General features: G+C 44.1%; 1 protein-coding gene across 1 annotated transcript in view; it reads left to right on the top strand.

The window, feature by feature from the left end:
* ESPN (espin) overlaps positions 1-21737 on the top strand; it is a 304695-nt gene that overhangs the window by 173688 nt on the left and 109270 nt on the right. The window contains exon 7 of the mRNA XM_075328416.1: positions 3528-3805. Within this exon, the coding sequence (XP_075184531.1) occupies positions 3528-3805 (278 nt within the window). The remainder of the gene's footprint in view (positions 1-3527; positions 3806-21737) is intronic.

The raw sequence follows: 21737 nt of genomic DNA, 5'->3' as shown, positions 1-21737 counted from the left end.
GCTATATGATTTCTGTTATGTAACACCCCCTTTGTTAATAAGTACATAGCACATAAACAATCAGAAAATGAAATGCATGGTTTCGAATATCAAATCAATTTAAATCATCAAATATCAAAAATATCAAATCATATCAAATTATTTGATATTGGAAACCATGCATTTCATTTTCTGATTGTTTATGTGCTATGCTTACAACTGATCCCTCATGTGATTGACATGCTTACATATTGACATAAAGCGGGCTTTACATACTGTGATATCGGTCCCGATATCGCCAGCGTGGGTACCCGCCCTCATCTGTTGTGCGACACGGGCAAATCGCTGCCCGTGCCGCACAACATCGCCCAGACCGGTCACACATACTTACCTGCCCAGCGACATCGCTGTGACCGGTGAACCGCCTCCTTTCTAAGGGGGGCGGTCCGTGCGGCGTCACAGCAACGTCACTGAGCGGCCGCCCAATAGCAGCAGAGGGGCGGAGCTGAGCGTGACGTAACATCCCGCCCACCTCCTTCCTTCCGCATAGCGGCCGGGAGGCAGGTAAGGAGAGCGTCCTCGTTCCTGCGGTGTCACACGGAGCGATGTGTGCTGCCGCAGGAACAAGGAACAACCTCATTACTGCTGCAGTAACGATTTTTGAAAATGGACCCCCATGTCACCGATGAGCGATTTTGCACGTTTTTGCAACGATACAAAATCGCTCATAGGTGTCACACGCAACGACATCGCTAATGCGGCCGGATGTGCGTCACCAATTCCGTGACCCCAACGAGTTCGCATTAGCGATGTCGTAGCGTGTAAAGCCCCCTTAAGGATTGATATTCCACCAATGGAGAGTTGTGATCACTATTAGTGCTACAGTGCCTACAAGTAGTATTCAACCCCCTGCAGATTTAGCAGGTTTGATAAGATGCAAATAAGTTAGAGCCTGCAAACTTCAAACAAGAGCAGGATTTATTAACAGATGCATAAATCTTACAAACCAACAAGTTATGTTGCTCAGTTAAATTTTAATACATTTTCAACATAAAAGTGTGGGTCAATTATTATTCAACCCCTAGGTTTAATATTTTGTGGAATAACCCTTGTTTGCAATTACAGCTAATAATCGTCTTTTATAAGACCTGATCAGGCCGGCACAGGTCTCTGGAGTTATCTTGGCCCACTCCTCCATGCAGATCTTCTCCAAGTTATCTAAGTTCTTTGGGTGTCTCATGTGGACTTTAATCTTGAGCTCCTTCCACAAGTTTTCAATTGGGTTAAGGTCAGGAGACTGACTAGGCCACTGCAACACCTTGATTTTTTCCCTCTTGAACCAGGCCTTGGTTTTCTTGGCTGTGTGCTTTGGGTCGTTGTCTTGTTGGAAGATGAAATGACGACCCATCTTAAGATCCTTGATGGAGGAGCGGAGGTTCTTGGCCAAAATCTCCAGGTAGGCCGTGCTATCCATCTTCCCATGGATGCGGACCAGATGGCCAGGCCCCTTGGCTGAGAAACAGCCCCACAGCATGATGCTGCCACCACCATGCTTGATTGTAGGGATGGTATTCTTGGGGTCGTATGCAGTGCTATCCAGTCTCCAAACGTCACGTGTGTGGTTGGCACCAAAGATCTCGATCTTGGTCTCATCAGACCAGAGAACCTTGAACCAGTCTGTCTCAGAGTCCTCCAAATGATCATGAGCAAACTGTAGATGAGCCTTGACATGACGCTTTGAAAGTAAAGGTACCTTACGGGCTCGTCTGGAACGGAGACCATTGCGGTGGAGTACTTTACTTATGGTATTGACTGAAACCAATGTCCCCACTGCCATGAGATCTTCCCAGAGCTCCTTCCTTGTTGTCCTTGGGTTAGCCTTGACTCTTCGGACAAGCCTGGCCTCGGCAAGGGTGGAAACTTTCAAAGGCTGTCCAGGCCGTGGAAGGCTAACAGTAGTTCCATAAGCCTTCCACTTCCGGATGATGCTCCCAACAGTGGAGACAGGTAGGCCCAACTCCTTGGAAAGGGTTTTGTACCCCTTGCCAGCCTTGTGACCCTCCACGATCTTGTCTCTGATGGCCTTGGAATGCTCCTTTGTCTTTCCCATGTTGACCAAGTATGAGTGCTGTTCACAAGTTTGGGGAGGGTCTTAATTAGTCAGAAAAGGCTGGAAAAAGAGATAATTAATCCAAACATGTGAAGCTCATTGTTCTTTGTGCCTGAAATACTTCTTAATATTTTAGGGGAACCAAACAGAATTCTGGTGGTTTGAGGGGTTGAATAATAAATGACCCTCTGAATAAACTTTTCACAATTTAAAAAAAAAAAAAATAAAAAAAGAAATAACATTCTTTTTTTGCTGCAGTGCATTTCACACTTCCAGGCTGATCTACAGTCCAAATGTCACAATGCCAAGTTAATTCCGAATGTGTAAACCTGCTAAATCTGCAGGGGGTTGAATACTACTTGTAGGCACTGTATATGATTGTTTCCCTCAGACGCTGTTTATTCAGACACCCCCCCCCCCTGCAGTTTGCAGTTTTAACATGTGCACGTCTTTGTACTTTGCTTTGTTCACTTTTATATCCCTATGATATCATGTGAAGAATTAAAATTTGTATGAAATAAAGCATATTTATTAGAAAACCGATATAGTTGGTTTTTATGGCTATTGACAGTATAGTGAAATATATGGAGGTCTTGTGTAGGAACTCGTCCGGTTCTACAGTCTGAGGATGTAATTGACATTGTTTGCAACCTGCATTCACCTTAGAAGATAATGTGGGCATCTTTGATCCTTCACACGACTTCATTCCTCTGGAGACAGATGCAATGAAGCTGAAGTCATCTTTCCGGTTTCCTGTGTCTTCAATGGGAGGAACGAGGGCAGGTGAATGCATCTTTCCAGGGAGGAGTGAAGTCGTATTTTTGCAGTCACATAAATATCTATGTCGTACATCAAGGGTATGATGATGTTATTGCTGGATAATGTCTCTAAATCATTTTGGGGCAGTTTTGGATCATCAGGGATCTCACAGCTTTCCTATATAATCTGAGAGCAGCATGATTTAGTGCCAGAAGCACTTATTCCAGTGACGTGTCTCTTATTCGGCTGCTTGCTGCAGTTTTGATAAAATCACTGCTTTAACCTCTGCAGATCTATCATTTTTCTGAATGCTGATCTCTGTACAACCCCACCCACGTCACTGATTGGCAGCTTCCTGTGTGCACTGTGCATAGGCAGAAAACTGCTAATCAGTGGTGGGGTGGGGTTATACACAGCTCATTTATATGGAGGACTACATGGCAGCATGTTTACTAGACCTCTAGTGTTAATCAACTGCGGATAAAATGGTTATTTTATCTAAATAACAACAAGAATCCCTGTAAGTGACACATAACCAGAATCAGGATCTCCGCCCCTACATTATTATGCCGCTCTTAGATTAGGTGGCAAAAACCTGCTGACAGACTCCCTTTAACTCCATGATAACTTGAATAATATATCAATTTTCATTTATTCTTTGTTTTGTATTTTGTTTTAGGACCCCCTGAAACTGCCATCACGGATATGCAGACCTACATGGACATGTTAAATCCAGAAGTAGATCCTAGTGGCAGTAAGAAACCAGAACCAACCACCAACCCTCCACCGCCTCCTCCTGCCTTCCCGCCGCCTCCACCTCCTCCTCCTGATCCTTCACTCCCGCCACCCCCATGCTATCCTGCACCAAACCCCCCCGAAGGTCAGCACACATCGGAGATCTACGTACAGGCGAAGAACAACCTCCGACACGTCGAAAGTGAGGTCCTAAATGAAGAGGTAATTTCTGAACTGAAAATGAAAACTCTCAGGGAATTTGGTTCTTAAAGGGGAAGTCCATTCCAAATAACCTCTGGATGTGCTATAAGATCACATTCACGTCAGCAGATCACATTTGTTAAGGCTGTGGTCTTACACCATCATTTATCTTGAAAATTAGCAGTGGTCCAAAATGATAGACATAATCCATGAGCGAATATCCAATCATCTGACATGTATCTGATGTGAGGCTGGGTCTTCATGGTGACTCTGGCTGAGACACATCACTCTATGGTGCTACGGAACGTAGATGAATGTGGTCACACTGTGACCGCATAGGATACCGTGTCCGCAACAAGCAAGACACAAAGTCACAATCAGTTGAATTGTTTTCAATCCTTCTTGTTGCTGAACCCTAGAAGTTGCAATGTGGCCCCATACACCTGTATTACGCTGTGATACAGAGATTTGTCACAGGAAAAATCGATCGCCGCGTAGCCCCATCCTAACAGAAAATAATTTTTCACAGCATTTTTCATTTTAGCCCTTTCCCCTCATCATACTTTACGAAGACTTAGGAGTAGTGATATGAGTGGGCATTACCATGCTCATGTGCTTGGTACTCGTAACTAATGATGAGTGAGAACTACCATGCTTGGGTGCTTGGTGCTCGAAATAAGCAGGTCAGATGCCCAGATGAGCTCGACTCGAGTACCGAGCATAATGGAAGTCAATGGGGAACTTGAGCATTTTTCCAGAAGATCTTCTGGATAAATGCTTGAGTTTTCCATTGACTTCCATTATACTTGGGTACTCGTTTCACGCCCATCCAAGCGTCTGTCCTACTCGTTTTGAATACAGAGCACCCAACCATGGTAGTGCTCGTTCTGGATCTTGTTTTTTCTTTCCACCTCCCTGAAACATAAATGTGAAAAGTAATTAGGGAAGAGTGAACCTGAACGGTATAGTTCAGGGATTGTCCGAGCACCGGGTGTCCAGGGTTCGCACTCCAACGTGGACTTTTAAAAAAAAAAGGCAAGTTCGGAGTTCAGTTGCTGCTGATATGCTAATTAAAACCAGTTAGTTGAAACCAGCCAAGATAAAGCAGACAGCTGGTGTCTGATATTATCAGTCTGGGAAGGCCCATGGTTATTTGGCCCTTCCCAGCTCAAAAATAGCAGCCCATAGCCACTCCAGAAGTGGTGCATCACATTAGATGAGCCAATTCTGGAGCTTTGCTCAGCTTTGCTTTGGTACGGTGGCAATCAGGGTTTTTTTAGGTTGATATCAGCTGTGAATTGACAATTGGCAACAATTGCAGGGGTTAGTAATGGATAAGGATCTATCAGACACATCCATTACTAACTCAGCAAGTGTAGAGTTAAAAATACGCATAGGAAAAAAAAGGTTATTTGAAGACTCTCCTACACTCCCTCGTTCACCAATGTATTAATCAAAAAGAAATCCTAACAGTTCTGACATAATCTAATGGATTAATGTCCACAATGTCCATCGATTCCTATGGAGCTTTTTGAGAAATTCCGTGTCACTGAACGGGCAGAGACCTATAGAGCCTTATTCTGAGAATGTTCTCATAACGAAGCTCCATAGGAATTGGTGGATGTCATGAGACTTTACACAATTGGATTTTGTCGGAACTAGGTGCTGTTTTTAGGCTGGGAAGGACCAAATAACCATGGACCTTCCCAGCCTGGTAATACCAGACATCAGCTGTCTGCTTGGCTGGTTATCAAAAATAGGGGGGACCTCACATCATTTCTGTACATTTTGTACCCTATCCACAATTGTATGCAAGGCAATTGTTCTGCTCTTACCCCCATGTTACTTCCTTTTACAGCCCCCTAGCCCTTACTACGACCATTTTACAGCCATTTTACATCACCATTGTTAGGGACACCATTGACTTATATGGGGTTCGGGGTATTGGGTTAAGTACATGTTAAATCTGGGTCTCGAACTGAATTGTTATCTAAAGCCGACTGAATCTGGCAAACTTAAACTTCCATGGGTCCACTCATCCCTAAAAGTAATAAAAAACCTTTATGTTCCCAAAGTAATACCAATGAAAACTACTAGTCGTCCTGCAAAAAAAAAAAAAAAGAAATACTCATACAGTTGACTCAGACATACAGTTAGGTTATGTGCACGTTTTGGATTTGGTGCAGAAATTTTTGCACCATTCCTGCATCTCTTGGCCGAAAAAACACAGCAGCAAAAAGGTGCATTTTTACAGCATTTTCAGTGCGTTTTTGCCGCACGTTTTTGATGCAGATTTTTCCCATTCATTAGAATGCAGCAAAAACGCCGGAAGAACTGACATGCTACAGATTTAAATCTGCACCAAATCTGCAAGGAGAAAATTCTCAACGGGTGCATTGTACTTCAAGGGAACCTGTCACCAGATTTTTGAAGTACAGTATAAACCAAAACTAGCACCTTAAGTAGCGCCTGTGCTGCATTCCATAAAGGTGCAAGTTACCCTCTACCCCCCCTGTACACCCCACAAATACATTTTTTATATTCTCCTGCTATGTATGTGAATTTTTGGGTCCGGTCCGATGGGTGTCCTTGGTTGTGGCTCCTCTCCTTGCTGGTTGCTGTCCTCTTATGATGGTTGATGTCGATGACGCCTCCTGCACCATTCACGTTGTCGGGCACAATCTCGCACGTGCGTAGAGACATTGCCGAGTCACACAGGCGCACTTTGCTCTGCGCTACTGTGCAGCAGATGTTATCCACATCCCCAGGCAAAATCTTGCACCTGCGCAGAGACCTAACCGATATGCGCCTGTGCATTAGGCTCTGCCCACAGTAGGGCAGAGTGAAGTGCGCCTGTATGAGACAGCAATGTCTCTGCGCAGGTGCGAGATTTTGCCCAGGGATGTTGATGAGGTCTGCTGCACAGTAGGGCAGAGCAATGTGCGCCTGCGCAAGCCACCAATGTCTCTGCGCTGGTGCAAGATTTTGCCCAGCGACGTGAATGGAGCAGGAGGCGTCATCCACGTCAGTCCACAAGAGGATGGTGATTAGCATGAAGAGGAGGGATCGTAGCCGCAACGAAGGGCACCCATTGGACTGGACACAAAGATTTACATACACAGTCAGAGAATGTAAAAAGGTATTTGTGGGGTTTACAGGGTGGTCAGGAGACAACATGCCATATGCGTGACCAGCATTCAATGTTTGGGGGGGTCATAGGTTTCATATCATAGCATTTCTGTATGCAAGGTGTCGATTCGTATTGAATTGATGATGCCCTACAACTGTGTAATTCACTTTTTTCTCTATCTCGTTCCGTTTTCGAGATAAAAATGCTAACTCCGTTGTTTTCCACCAGGTGGCGCTATAGGTGGTTTCATTGCATAGCGCATGGCTACTTTACTATACCTAGACATCACTTCTATGCCTATAGCTGCCGCCGTTCTCAAGTTAATGGCGGTGGGCAGGATATGGGTGGACACACTGTATAGGCTAGTCATTGCTGACAAGATCCCGCCACCTTCTTCCCTCTCCACCTGGCTAGATTGACAAGCTTTTAGCTAATCACACGAAGGGAGAAAACTATCAATGAAGCAGAGCTGGGCTCAGAAAAGACAGTGGGTCCTCCATTGTGACTTCTTTACTCCATTACCTCATTCCCACATCCTAATGTTAACTATGATGAAGTGAGTCCCTGATTTATGCTGCTTCTCACTTTCTTGCTACAATTTAAAAAATATTTTCTAGAGCTTGTCTGCTTCCTGTATACAATGTATATATTTTTGTCACCTCCTGTGCTGTGAAAAAAAAGGTAATACTCCCCCTGCTGGACAGTACAGAAAACAGTCATTTGTGACAGCCTAAGCTGAGAGTGATAGCCAGTTCTTTTTCTGTCTGTCTAAATGTCCATTCACAGAAAAGTAAATTTGGAATATATCATGTCCTCTGCTGTCATAAGAGAGAAAATACACACTACTCACAAAAAGTTAGGGATATTCGGCTTTCAGATGAAATGTCAGGATGACCCTATAATTCCCTCTAACCTTTTCAGGTGACCTTAATGTGACCTTGTCTAATCTTTTGGATGCTCATGTTCGACTCTTCAATGTTTCAGTATTCTTTGCACAATTGCTGTTCTCTAATAAGGAGCTTAATGGCAAAATTCACAACAGGTGTTTGATTCATGAATCACCCCATATATTTCGGGGCTCAATTAGAATTGGTATTATTCAGTCTTCCTCCATCGTGCTGTTCACATTTTGACATCATGAGACCAAGATGACACCTAACAATTGATCAGCAGTACCGTGCTATTTTGAGGCTTCAAGCAGAATGTTCTCAGACAGAAGAGACCACTAAGCTTAGAGAGTCACAGAGTGTCACCAGCAGGTTGTACAGAGACACAGAGAGATTGGAAGAGTCACAGAAAGGCAGAGAAGTGGACGTACTTTGGCCACATCCCACATTGATGACCACTTCATTGTGAACAATGTCCTTTGGAACCGGATGATGAATGCCACACAACTCCAGGCACAATTAAGTGAAGTGAAGGCACCCAAGTGTCACGTCAGACTATTTGAAATCATGTTTAGCAGCATGGTTTGCGAGCTAGATCACCTGTAAGGTATCTGACCGCACCACCAGACACAGGCGTCATCTACACTGGATGAGGCACCAGTGGCCTCAGTGCTGGTCACTGATGAAAGTTGATTCACACTGAGCAGAAATGACGGCCGCCAATGATGTTAGAGACATCAAGGAGAGCCCTGTGCATCAGCCACTGTTGTCACCAGACAAGCCTTTGGTGGTGGTGTTACAGTGTGGGCCGGTGTGTCTACTCAGTACAGAACTGCCCTACACTGTGTGACTGGTACAGTGACAGCCCCACTACTGGAATAACATCATTAATCCAGTCCTTGTGCCTCTGCATGATCATCACCGGCCTAATGTCATTGATGACAATGCTCCAGCTCATCGAGGTAACATCATTAGGGAACGGCTGCTGTAGACTGGAGGACCTCAAATGGAGTGGTTGCATTTTCTCCAGACCTGAATCCCATAGAAAACGTACAGTGCCTACAAGTAGTATTCAACCCCCTGCAGATTTAGCAGGTTTGATAAGATGCAAATAAGTTAGAGCCTGCAAACTTCAAACAAGAGCAGGATTTATTAACAGATGCATAAATCTTACAAACCAACAAGTTATGTTACTCAGTTAAATTTTAATAAATTTTCAGCATAAAAGTGTGGGTCAATTATTATTCAACCCCTAGGTTTAATATTTTTTGGAATAACCCTTGTTTGCAATTACAGCTAATAATCGTCTTTTATAAGACCTGATCAGGTCGGCGCAGGTCTCTGGAGTTATCTTGGCCCACTCCTCCATGCAGATCTTCTCCAAGTTATCTAGGTTCTTTGGGTGTCTCATGTGGACTTTAATCTTGAGCTCCTTCCACAAGTTTTCAATTGGGTTAAGGTCAGGAGACTGACTAGGCCACTGCAACACCATGATTTTTTCCCTCTTGAACCAGGCCTTGGTTTTCTTGGCTGTGTGCTTTGGGTCGTTGTCTTGTTGGAAGATGAAATGACGACCCATCTTAAGATCCTTGATGGAGGAGCGGAGGTTCTTGGCCAAAATCTCCAGGTAGGCCGTGCTATCCATCTTCCCATGGATGCGGACCAGATGGCCAAGCCCCTTGGCTCAGAAACAGCCCCACAGCATGATGCTGCCACCACCATGCTTGACTGTAGGGATGGTATTCTTGGGGTCGTATGCAGTGCCATCCAGTCTCCAAACGTCACGTATGTGGTTGGCACGAAAGATCTCGATCTTGGTCTCATCAGACCAGAGAACCTTGAACCAGTCTGTCTCAGAGTCCTCCAAGTGATCATGAGCAAACTGTAGACGAGCCTTGACATGACGCTTTGAAAGTAAAGGTACCTTACGTGCTCGTCTAGAACGGAGACCATTGCGGTGGAGTACGTTACTTATGGTATTGACTGAAACCAATGTCCTCACTGCCATGAGATCTTCCCGGAGCTCCTTCCTTGTTGTCCTTGGGTTAGCCTTGACTCTTGGGACAAGCCTGGCCTCGGCACGGGTGGAAACTTTCAAAGGCTGTCCAGGCTGTGGAAGGCTAACAGTAGTTCCATAAGCCTTCCACTTCCGGATGATGATCCCAACAGTGGAGACAGGTAGGCCCAACTCCTTGGAAAGGGTTTTGTACCCCTTGCCAGCCTTGTGACCCTCCGCGATCTTGTCTCTGATGGCCTTGGAATGCTCCTTTGTCTTTCCCATGTTGACCAAGTATGAGTGCTGTTCACAAGTTTGGGGAGGGTCTTAATTAGTCAGAAAAGGCTGGAAAAATAGATAATTAATCCAAACATGTGAAGTTCATTGTTCTTTGTGCCTGAAATACTTCTTAATACTTTAGGGGAACCAAACAGAATTCTGGTGGATTGAGGGGTTGAATAATAAATGACCCTCTGAATGAATTTTTCACAATTTAAAAAAAAAAAATAAAAAAAGAAATAACATTCTTTTTTGCTGCAGTGCATTTCACACTTCCAGGCTGATCTACAGTCCAAATGTCACAATGCCAAGTTAATTCCGAATGTGTAAACCTGCTAAATCTGCAGGGGGTTGAATACTACTTGTAGGCACTGTATGTCTTCAGCTGATTCGCAGTGTAGAGGCCGTAACTCTGTAAGCCAAATATCCCTAACTTCTTCTGGTATGTATATAGCCAGTGGCCTAACTTGAAGCTCATGGGCCCCAATGCAAAAGCTCCAACGGGGTCCCCAATTATTGCAAGTCTTTATTAGTATTAGTCTTTTCATATTGGCAAAAGGGACTTTTTGGGCCAATAGGATCCAGGGTTCACGTGCGATTTCAACGCCTACACCTATAATATTCATGCTCCTGTGTATAACCAAACTTGAAATACTCATCTTAATTTTAGGTGGAAAAACTTTCAAAGATTTAATATTCTAATTTTCAAGCCTTTGGCCCTGATTCATCCACTAACGTATCTTGTGTTTATGTCTATGTACACTGGAGATCAAAATCAGAGAACAATGTATGACCACTTGTTGTTTTTTTTTTAGAAATAATGTAATCTAAATTGATGAGCATTTGGAGGTTTCTGTAAGGGGGGCACCATGCCACTAGAATAGTGTTTTACAAAAGATCCAAAGTTTATCACCATAAAACATTTATTTTGCCCAAATATGATGATCATAATTAGAGAACAGCAATGACTGTATGATTCTAAGTAAATTTCTGCAGGTAACAACAGTCACCAATCAGTAGGACGTGTACAGGCCTTTGATGTGAATGATTTCAGCACATCTGTGGCCACAGGACATCACTAGTCTCTGACACTGCTCTGGTGTGATTTTGGTCCACTCTTCTTCCAGTCTCTTCCACCGTTCTTCGACTGTTGTGGGTTTCATGGCTATAACTTTGTCACCAAGGATTTATCAAAGGTTTTCTATTGGGTTTAGATCAGGACTCTGAGATGGCCATTTCATTGTTTCAATGTTTTATGTTTCAAGGAACTGCTTTACCCATTTTGCTGTGCGACATGTGGCATTGTCCTTCATGAAAATTGCTGGCTGACTGAGTGATGACCACAAGTAAGGAGCTAAGGGTGGCTTTACATGCTGCGATATCCGGCCCGATATCGCTAGCATGAGACCCGCCCCTATCGTTTGTGCGCGACGGGCATATCGCTGCCCGTCGCGCACAAAATCGAGCACCCGCGTCACACGTACTTACCTGCCCTTTGACATCGCTGTGACCGGTGAACCGCCTCCTTTCTAAGGGGGCGGTCCGTTCAGCGTCACAGCGACGTCACTGAGCAGCTGCCCAATGAAAGCGGAGGGGCGGAGATGAGCGGGAAGAACATCCCGCCCACCTCCTTCCTTCCGCATTATGGCCGGTGGCAGGTAGGAGATGTTCCTCATTCCTACGGGGGTCACACACAGCGATGTGCATTGCCGCAGGAACGAGGAACAACAACGGGAAAGCGATAGTATCGATAATTGGGAGCGGACCCCCATGTCAACGAGGAACGATTTTGGACGTTTTTGCAACGATCCAAAATCGCTCCTAGGAGTCACACACTACGAGATCGCTACAGCGACCGGATGTGCGTCACAAATTCCGTGACCCCAACGAGATTGCTGTAGCAAAATCGTAGCGTTTAAAGCCCGCTTAAGTGTTGTGAAGAAGGTTCTGATCCTCACTTGTATTCCCTCTGCCATGTAGCTGTATGAGAGGTCCAACTCCTGCTGCAGAAAACATTCCCCAAACCTTTCACTGACTTCATGTTCTTAACACAGTTTGGGTGCAGTATTTCCCCAGTTTGTTGATGAACATAATGTTTCCCATCATACCCAAACAAATTAAACTTGCTTTCATCACTAAAATGAACGTGGACACTTCTCCTCTGTCCACACAACATGCTCCTCACCAACGGTGAGTCTAGTCTTTTGATTCTTCTGCTAATGAGAGGTTTGGTCACTGAAGAGTAGGTTTTTAGTCCAAATGCTCTTAAACGTCGTCACACTGTATTACGAGACAGACCCTAAAGCGGGCTTTACACGCTACGATATCGTTAATGAATTATCGTCGGGGTCACGTTGTGTGTAACGCACATCCGGCTTCATTAACGATATCGCAGTGTGTGACACTTATGAGCGACCTTAATCGATCGCAAAAGCGGCCAAAATCGTTTGCCATGGAGAGGTCGTCCTGAAACAAAAAATCATTTTATTAGAGATGTAGTTCGTCGTTCCTGCGGTGTCATACATCGCTATGTGTGAAACTGCAGGAGCGACGAACATCTCCTTACCTGCCTCCACTGGCAATGCAGAAGGAAGGAGGTGGGCGGGATGTTACATCCCGCTCATCTCCGCCCCTCCGCTTCTATTGGTCGCCTGCCGTGTGACGTTGCTGTGATGCCGCACGAACCGCCCCCTTGAAAAGGAGGTGGTTTGCTGGCCAGAGCGACGTTGCAGAGCAGGTATGTGCGTGTGATGCTGCCGTAGCGATAATGTTCGCTATGGCAGCGATCACACAATATCGGCCGTACGATAGCGATGTCGCAGCGTGTAAAGCCCGCTTTACGCTGTTCAGTGCTGAACTGGTGAGCAACTCCAACTCCAGCTGCAGTGTTGAAACAATTACCCTTGGAGATTCTCCGCATTATCCTGTCCTCTCTTGCATTTGTCTTTTGAGGGCGACCAGCCTTCTTGGGGGACTTGAAAGAGTTTGTGATGTTGTAAAGATGCAATATTCTCGAATTCACAGACTTAGAATGACCAACTCTCTTGCTATGGCTGCTATGGCAGGCTCACCCCTTTGGCCTTCATTTGGACAACCTGCTGCCGGAGGGTTTCATTCCCTTTGGAATGGTACACCATTTTTGCAAAGTCAGTGCAAACTGGAATAATAGGCTGCCAGTTACATAGGGTTTGTCAGATAATTAAGGAAATTAGCACCAGGTGCCAGATTAACACTAATAACTTGCAGTATCTGAAAGTGTTCTCTAATTTTGATCCTTACTCTTTTACATTTATCTCATTTACATTTTTATTATGTGCTTTGGAATAAATTCAATTTATGAAATAAGCTTAAAATACTGCGAATTTACGCATGTTAGGATATAATCACATAGGACTACAAAACAACCTTAACATTTAGGAAATTGTGTGTAATTTTGATCTCCAGTATTTGTTAGCAGTTGTGTTATACTTTTACGCAACTTCCAATTGACTGGATAGTGTTGTATGCTTTTTTTTTAATTCCTAAATTACACGCCATCCTAAATAGCACCCCATGCAGCTGCCGTCTCTGCCTACCCCCATCGCTGTCCCAATAGGTAAATTATTCTACATAGTTAATAATGCACAAAATTTCAACCCGAAGGCGGAAAGGTATATATGATCAGCTATCCGCGTATGGTTCAGTGCTACCTGCATTGCACCTGCTTCAGGCAGACATCCTGGGAAATCTATTTTAAAGGTATATACAATATGGCTGCATTGTAAGGAAAGGTTTAAAATTCAGCCCAGTCCTTTAATTATTTTACCCATGTTTTGTCTCCATTAAACAAAACCTTTTTTTGCCGAGATAAATGGTACCCAACGTGTCTTTTCATTTTGAAAGCTAGTGAGTAAACAGCCCAACAATGCAGACAATGGGCCTTTTATGTTTTCTTGGCAGAGGGACCTCATAGAAACTCCGTGGGCTGAAAAGATGATGGCTGTCTACATCATCTGCTTAATTGGTATAGCCCAAGGAATTGGTCAATATTTCAAAATATATATATATTTTTTTTAATTTTCATATTCTAAAAGCAATAAAACAAAAATTGGGAAATTGGAAAAACAATGTGTTACAATCTAGCCAGAATATTGCCAATACCACTGTATTATTAGATGAACCTATGTGTCTGCACTAGGAAATGTGAGCCGTGGAAGCCGGGATAAATTATTAAGTGCAGTCTCTTGCTCAGCAAAGCACTTTATTGTACATAGGAATAATGAAGGACAGAGCCGGGTCTTGGATAGAATAATGGTTTAGTGCTCCAAGTGCTAATAGGAGTCTGGTCTTATTTGCATAATATGTCGGGCGCACGCCGGGCTCCTGGGCAATGTTTGCCTTTTGATGCCCTATTCTTGCCAAGGTTCTCTCGGAGCTGGCTGCTTGATTCACCATTGCATTGGAGGCTATAGATAACACTGTCGAAAATAAATACAGGAGTGTCTGGTGTCTCTGTAATGTGAAGCCGTGGCTATTTAACCCCAGGGAGAGATGGCCGAAGATTAATTTCCAGTTCAAAAGTTAAATGAAGAGTTTACACAAGAAGAACCGAACTGATATATGATGTATATTGAGCTCAATGACCTTACAATTTGCTGACATATTCATATAATCAAAGAATCATAGAATGGTAGAGTTGGAAGGGGCCTCAAGGGCCATCGGGTCCAACCCCCTGCGAGTGCAGGCTTTCCTAAATCATCCCAGCTATATGTATAGAATGATAGAATGGTAGAGTTGGAAGGGATCTCAAGGGCCATCGGTTCCAACCCCCTGCAAGTGCAGGCTTTCCTAAATCATCCCAGCTATATGTATAGAATCATAGAATGGTAGAGTTGGAAGGGACCTCAAGGGCCATCGGGTCCAACCCCCTGTGAGTGCAGGCTTTCCTAAATCATCTCAGCTATATGTATAGAATCATAGAATGGTAGAGTTGGAAGGGACCTCAAGGGCCATCGGGTCCAACCCCCTGTGAGTGAAGGCTTTCCTAAATCATCTCAGCTATATGTATAGAATCATAGAATGGTAGAGTTGGAAGGGACCTCAAGGGCCATCAGGTCCAACCCCCTGTGAGTGCAGGCTTTCCTAAATTATCCCAGCTATATGTATAGAATCATAGAATGATAGAGTTGGAAGGGACCTCAAGGGCCATCGGGTCCAACCCCCTGTGAGTGCAGGCTTTCCTAAATCATCTCAGCTATATGTATAGAATCATAGAATGGTAGAGTTGGAAGGGACCTCAAGGGCCATCGGGTCCAACCCCCTGTGAGTGAAGGCTTTCCTAAATCATCTCAGCTATATGTATAGAATCATAGAATGGTAGAGTTGGAAGGGACCTCAAGGGCCATCGGGTCCAACCCCCTGTGAGTGCAGGCTTTCCTAAATCATCCCAGCTATATGTATAGAATCATAGAATGGTAGAGTTGGAAGGGACCTCAAGGGCCATCAGGTCCAACCCCCTGCGAGTACAGGCTTTCCTAAACCATCCCAGCTATATTCTGCAGAGCTGTGCAATGAGCCAATTAATTCATATTGCCCCTCATCCTTTTAAGTAAACAGTCATTACCTGGTTCATGTCTTGAGGATGGGGATGCCAAAACATCACGGTCTTGGCATGTGTGTGTGAATAGATCCAAGATAAATGGCAGCTCGTTATATCTCAGGCCCAAGTTGATGAAAACCTACCTCTTGTTGGCGTATACAATAGATACAGGCTTATGTTGTGGAGGGACTGTGTACAGCAGATGGCACTGTGTTAATGGTTAGAGTTTCGTAATACCGTACTATTGACCTCTGTGGTTTGTTTGTATCAGTTTCTCTCCTGTTAACCTCCTTGATGATAATAGTGAATAGCTTCTAACCGACCCCATAACCGTCCTAGTAGACAAGGCCTCTGCCCCGACTTGTCTGCAATGTCTCTGTGTGTTTGTTTGCTCAGTAGTTCCTGATCGTCGTGGGGGAAATGAGAGACCAACTCTCTAAATAATTCATTCTTCGCTTGAAGTCTCTTCTCTCCAAGATTCAAATTCCCAACCTGTAGCATTAGAGGCAGCAGCAATAGCCATGAGCCACAAGCTACAATGTTCAGGAGGATTTTCTGTACTTGTCTGCATAATGTATGCTACTTCCTTACAGGCAGATTGTACTGGTTTCACGGGTGACAGACAGTCATGTGGTTTCTGGCCATAGAAGGTCACAGCGTTTGGCTGCACAGAATGCTCCCTGACTTTCCATTGTTCTTGCTGTCAGTAGTCATTGGTATAGGTAGCTTTCCTATTGGATCCATCTCTACCTTTTGGATCCAGCAGGAGCTCGACTTCCACCCAGCTGCTGATCATCTGCATTCTCTTGGTGCTTAAATACCCTCTCCTTCCTTTGACTGGTGCTGGTGATATTTTTCAGTTCTTTCAAGTCTGTTGCAAGCAGGTGGCTTGTACTCATCTGTGGTATTGTTGTTGAAGTTTTGCTGAACTTCTACCTGAGTCATCTGTGCATAAGTAGTTCATGCTTTTCCCCCTGTGTGTCCTCCTTGTGTCTTCCTTTATCTAATAGTGGGGTTGACAAAGAGCTCATCTCATCCATTCCCTATTTAGGGCCCAGCACTAGCGATACCTAGGGTCAGGTATCTGGCTCGGTGCATAGGTGCGAAACATATCTAGGGTGGTGAGGGACCCCAGGGACCACCAGTAGATTCAGTCAGGGGTCAATATCTCCCCCTTCCCTAGACACAGGGTTCCCCTTCCCTTTCATCGTTCGCTTGGTGCTTCCCGGTACCTAGCATGACAACTGTTATATAGAGCTATATTTCTATATACCAGTACATTGTTTTAGCTATATTCTAGGGATAAATAAAAGTATTTTTTTTTTCTTCCTATCAAATAACTAAAAAATAATGAAAAAAATGCAATAATGACATTTTTAAAGCTTAAAAAAAATAAACATCACAAATCGTCAAATATCAGACATATTTGGTATGAATGTGTAAGGGCAAATTTTGGTATCCCTGTAATTGTAACAACCCGTACAACACAGTCAGGGCCGGCGTCAGCACGCGGCATACCTGGGCAAATGCCGGGGCCCTGGAGAGCCGGGGGGGCCCACTCGGCCTCGTCAGTTCTGGTGCCCCTTGGCCGGGGCCCCCTCGCCTTAGTTCTGCTGCCCCCGGGCCGAGTTCCGCAGTCCTCGGCAGGAATCTGCAGCGCCGTCCCTTTAAGGCGCGCAGACTTCCTGGTTTGAACTTCATCTGTGGGCGGAGCTACCGACCGGCCTGCTCAGTCCCACAGATGAAGGAGTTGCAGTGCCAGCCAGCGACCCCCAGCCCAGCTCTTCTCTCCGGCGCTGTGTGGGCCCCCTCTCCGGCGCTGTGTGGGCCCCCTCTCCGGCGCTGTGTGGGCCCCCTCTCCGGCGCTGTGTGGGCCCCCTCTCCGGCGCTTTGTGGGCCCCCTCTCCACCGTGACCTGAGAGGTATGTGCCCTCCCCGCCCCCGATTTATGGGCCCTGGGGAGCTGTATGGGCTTCTCCCCCCTTAGGTGTATGCCCTGCCCCCCGGTGCTGTATGTGCTGGCCCCTGGAGCTGTGTGTGTGGGCCCCACAGAGCTACGTGTGTGTCTGTATGTATGTAGCAGAGCTATGTGTGTATGTATGTAGCAGAGCTATGTCTGTATGTATGTAGCAGAGCTATATGTGTATGTATGTAGCAGATTCATGTATGTATGTAGCAGAGCTATGTGTGTATGTATGTAGCAGATTCATGTATGTATGTAGCAGAGCTATGTATGTAGCAGAGCTATGTGTGTATGTATGTAGCAGAGCTATGTGTGTATGTATGTAGCAGATTCATGTATGTATGTAGCAGAGCTATGTGTATGTATGTATGTAGCAGAGCTATGTATGTAGCAGAGCTATGTGTGTATGTATGCAGCAGAGCTATGTGTGTATGTATGTAGCAGAGCTATGTGTGTATGTATGTAGCAGAGCTATGTGTGTATGTATGTAGCAGATTCATGTATGTATGTAGCAGAGCTATGTATGTAGCAGAGCTATGTGTGTATGTAGCAGAGCTATGTGTGTATGTATGCAGCAGAGCTATGTGTGTATGTATGTAGCAGAGCTATGTGTGTATGTATGTAGCAGAGCTATGTGTGTATGTATGTAGCAGATTCATGTATGTATGTAGCAGAGCTATGTATGTAGCAGAGCTATGTGTGTATGTATGTAGCAGAGCTATGTGTGTATGTATGTAGCAGATTCATGTATGTATGTAGCAGAGCTATGTGTATGTATGTATGTAGCAGAGCTATGTATGTAGCAGAGCTATGTGTGTATGTATGCAGCAGAGCTATGTGTGTATGTATGTAGCAGAGCTATGTGTGTATGTATGTAGCAGAGCTATGTGTGCATGTATGTAGCAGATTCATGTATGTATGTAGCAGAGCTATGTATGTAGCAGAGCTATGTGTGTATGTAGCAGAGCTATGTGTGTATGTAGCAGAGCTATGTGTGTATGTATGCAGCAGAGCTATGTGTGTATGTATGTAGCAGAGCTATGTGTGTATGTATGTAGCAGAGCTATGTGTGTATGTATGTAGCAGAGCTATGTGTGTATGTATGTAGCAGATTCATGTATGTAGCAGAGCTATGTGTATGTATGTATGTAGCAGAGCTATGTATGTAGCAGAGCTATGTGTGTATGTATGCAGCAGAGCTATGTGTGTATGTATGTAGCAGAGCTATGTGTGTATGTATGTAGCAGAGCTATGTGTGTATGTATGTAGCAGAGCTATGTATGTAGCAGAGCTATGTATGTAGCAGAGCTATGTGTATGTATGTAGCAGAGCTATGTGTGTATGTATGTAGCAGAGCTATGTGTGTATGTATGCAGCAGAGCTATGTGTGTATGTATGTAGCAGAGCTATGTGTGTATGTATGTAGCAGAGCTATGTGTGTATGTATGTAGCAGAGCTATGTGTGTATGTATGTAGCAGAGCTATGTGTGTATGTATGTAGCAGAGCTGTGTATGTATGTAGCAGAGCTATGTGTGTATGTATGTAGCAGATTCATGTATGTATGTAGCAGAGCTATGTGTATGTATGTGTGTAGCAGAGCTATGTGTGTATGTATGCAGCAGAGCTATGTGTGTATGTATGTAGCAGAGCTATGTGTGTATGTATGTAGCAGAGCTATGTGTGTATGTATGTAGCAGAGCTATTTGTGTATGTATGTAGCAGAGCTATGTGTGTATGTATGTAGCAGAGCTATGTGTGTATGTATGTAGCAGAGCTATGTGTGTATGTATGTAGCAGATTCATGTATGTATGTAGCAGAGCTATATGTATGTATGTAGCAGAGCTATGTATGTAGCAGAGCTATGTATGTAGCAGAGCTATGTGTGTATGTAAGTAGCAGAGCTATGTGTGTATGTATGTAGCAGAGCTATGTGTGTATGTATGTAGCAGAGCTATGTGTGTATGTATGTAGCAGAGCTATGTGTGTATGTATGTAGCAGAGCTAGGTGTGTATGTATCCAGCAGAGCTGTGTATGTATGCAGCAGAGCTATGTGTGTGTGTATGTAGCAGAGCTATGTGTGTATGTATCCAGCAGAGCTGTGTATGTATGTAGCAGAGCTATGTGTGTATGTATCCAGCAGAGCTGTGTGTGTATGTAGCAGAGCTATGAGTGTATGTAGCAGAGCTATGTGTGTATGTATGTAGCAGAGCTATGTGTGTATGTATGTAGCAGAGCTATGTGTGTATGTATGTAGCAGAGCTATGTGTGTATGTATCCAGCAGAGCTGTGTATGTATGTAGCAGAGCTATGTGTGTATGTAGCAGAGCTATGTGTGTATGTATCCAGCAGAGCTGTGTGTGTCTGTATGTATGTATCTAGCAGAGTTGTGTTGTGTGTGTCTGTATGCATGTATGATGTGTATCTATGTATGTCAGTGTATATGACTGTATAGATATGTCAGTTCTATACGTATTTTTGTGAGTTTGTCTTTAAATATGTATATGTATGTGTACGTATGTGTGTGTCTGCGTGTGGATGGGGCCCACCGGGACTCTTCCGCCCAGGGCCCACAAAAACCTGGAGCCGGCCCTGAACACAGTGAACAGATTATTTATGGTGATTGGTAAATGGCGTAAAAAAATAGCGTTATTAATTTTTTCTTCATTAAACCCATAAAAAATGTAATAAAATTCTAATGCTGAGGTTATATTCATACACAGAGAAAATGATGAATATTTCTGCTTCACTTTTATCTGCACAATTTCAACAGCTGATGCACCACACTATGATTATTGCCTTTTGCTATTTCTTATCCAATTTCCCCCTTTTTTATGCAGCGTTTTTATTGATTCTTTTATAGTTCCGAAACACTTTGACTCTGCACTTGAAAAGTGTAAGTGCATTTTATTTATGTGTTTTTTACCACAATCCCTCAGTTTTTTCATTACCTATATAGCTCCAACATATTCCCCAGCGCTTTACAGACAATAGGAAACTGGAGACCCAACGGAAACCCATGCAAACACGGGAGAACATACAAACTCCATGCAGATTTTGTCTCCGGTCACATCCACTTTGCTTGGACAGTTAAACCATGTTCACATGTAGAGTAAATGGTGCGGTTTTGTTTCTGCTGTTTTCTTACACAGAATTATGTTGTTTTAAACTGTCCAAGCAAAGTGGATGTGATTTCATGAAAACTCCTACTCACTGTGCATCTAAATACACTGTTGAGTTATGCAGTTTTGTCCATTTTTCTTTCTCTATCAGCTGCTATTGGGAGTCTGGAAAAAAATGCATGCAAAAAACCACAGTCGTTTTAAAACAGAAAAAATACACATTAATAAAACTGCTTCAAACTACACCCATAACACATAAAATATGGGGGGGAAAAGCATAAAAATTTGCAACAAAAATGCAATGAGCAGAGAAAAATTGATATTGCATAGTTTGGTGGAAGATTGATATTGCATAGTTTGGTGGATGATTGATATTGCATAATTTGGTGGAAGATTAATATTGCACCGTTTAGTAGAAGACTATAAAAGTCCGGATCCGCGCGGTTTCAAAGATTTACGGGTGCTGGATTCAGATCCGGAATTCCGGGTGCAAGATCCGGATTCGACACTGGGGAAAATAATTGAAAAATAAAGAAAAACAGAAATAAAACAGCGTATCATACTTACCGAGACTCGGTGTCATGGCGGCACACTGCTTCTAGGTCGCACATTCACTTCCTGTACTGTGCATCATATACACACAGCTTTCCGTGTTTTCCCCGCCCACCGGCCTTCCTCTCGTCTGTGATTGGTTGCAGCCTGTGACAGTATCTTCCTGCCGTGCATTCATCGCGGCTATCATTGTCTGCACAGCCAGTGATCGTGCTCTATGGCTGCTAGCTGTGAGATGTAGCAGAGCTGAAGTGGCGTGGGACCTCGTGTGGATTACGCCAGAGCTGCAGGGTGTTGGGGGTTAATAAAGTGGTGATGGAGGGAGCGTGTTTTGTACTTTATTCCAAATAAAGGATTTTTCTCTGTGTCTGTGTTTATTTACATTCACTTACAGGTTAGTATGATGCAGGTATCTGATAGACGCCTGTGCTATGACTAACCTAGGG

This window comes from Anomaloglossus baeobatrachus, chromosome 11 (genome assembly GCF_048569485.1).
Source record: "Anomaloglossus baeobatrachus isolate aAnoBae1 chromosome 11, aAnoBae1.hap1, whole genome shotgun sequence".
Taxonomy (NCBI): domain Eukaryota; kingdom Metazoa; phylum Chordata; class Amphibia; order Anura; family Aromobatidae; genus Anomaloglossus; species Anomaloglossus baeobatrachus.
Note: the sequence above shows the minus strand (reverse complement) of the source record. Positions and strands in the feature narration are given on the sequence as shown.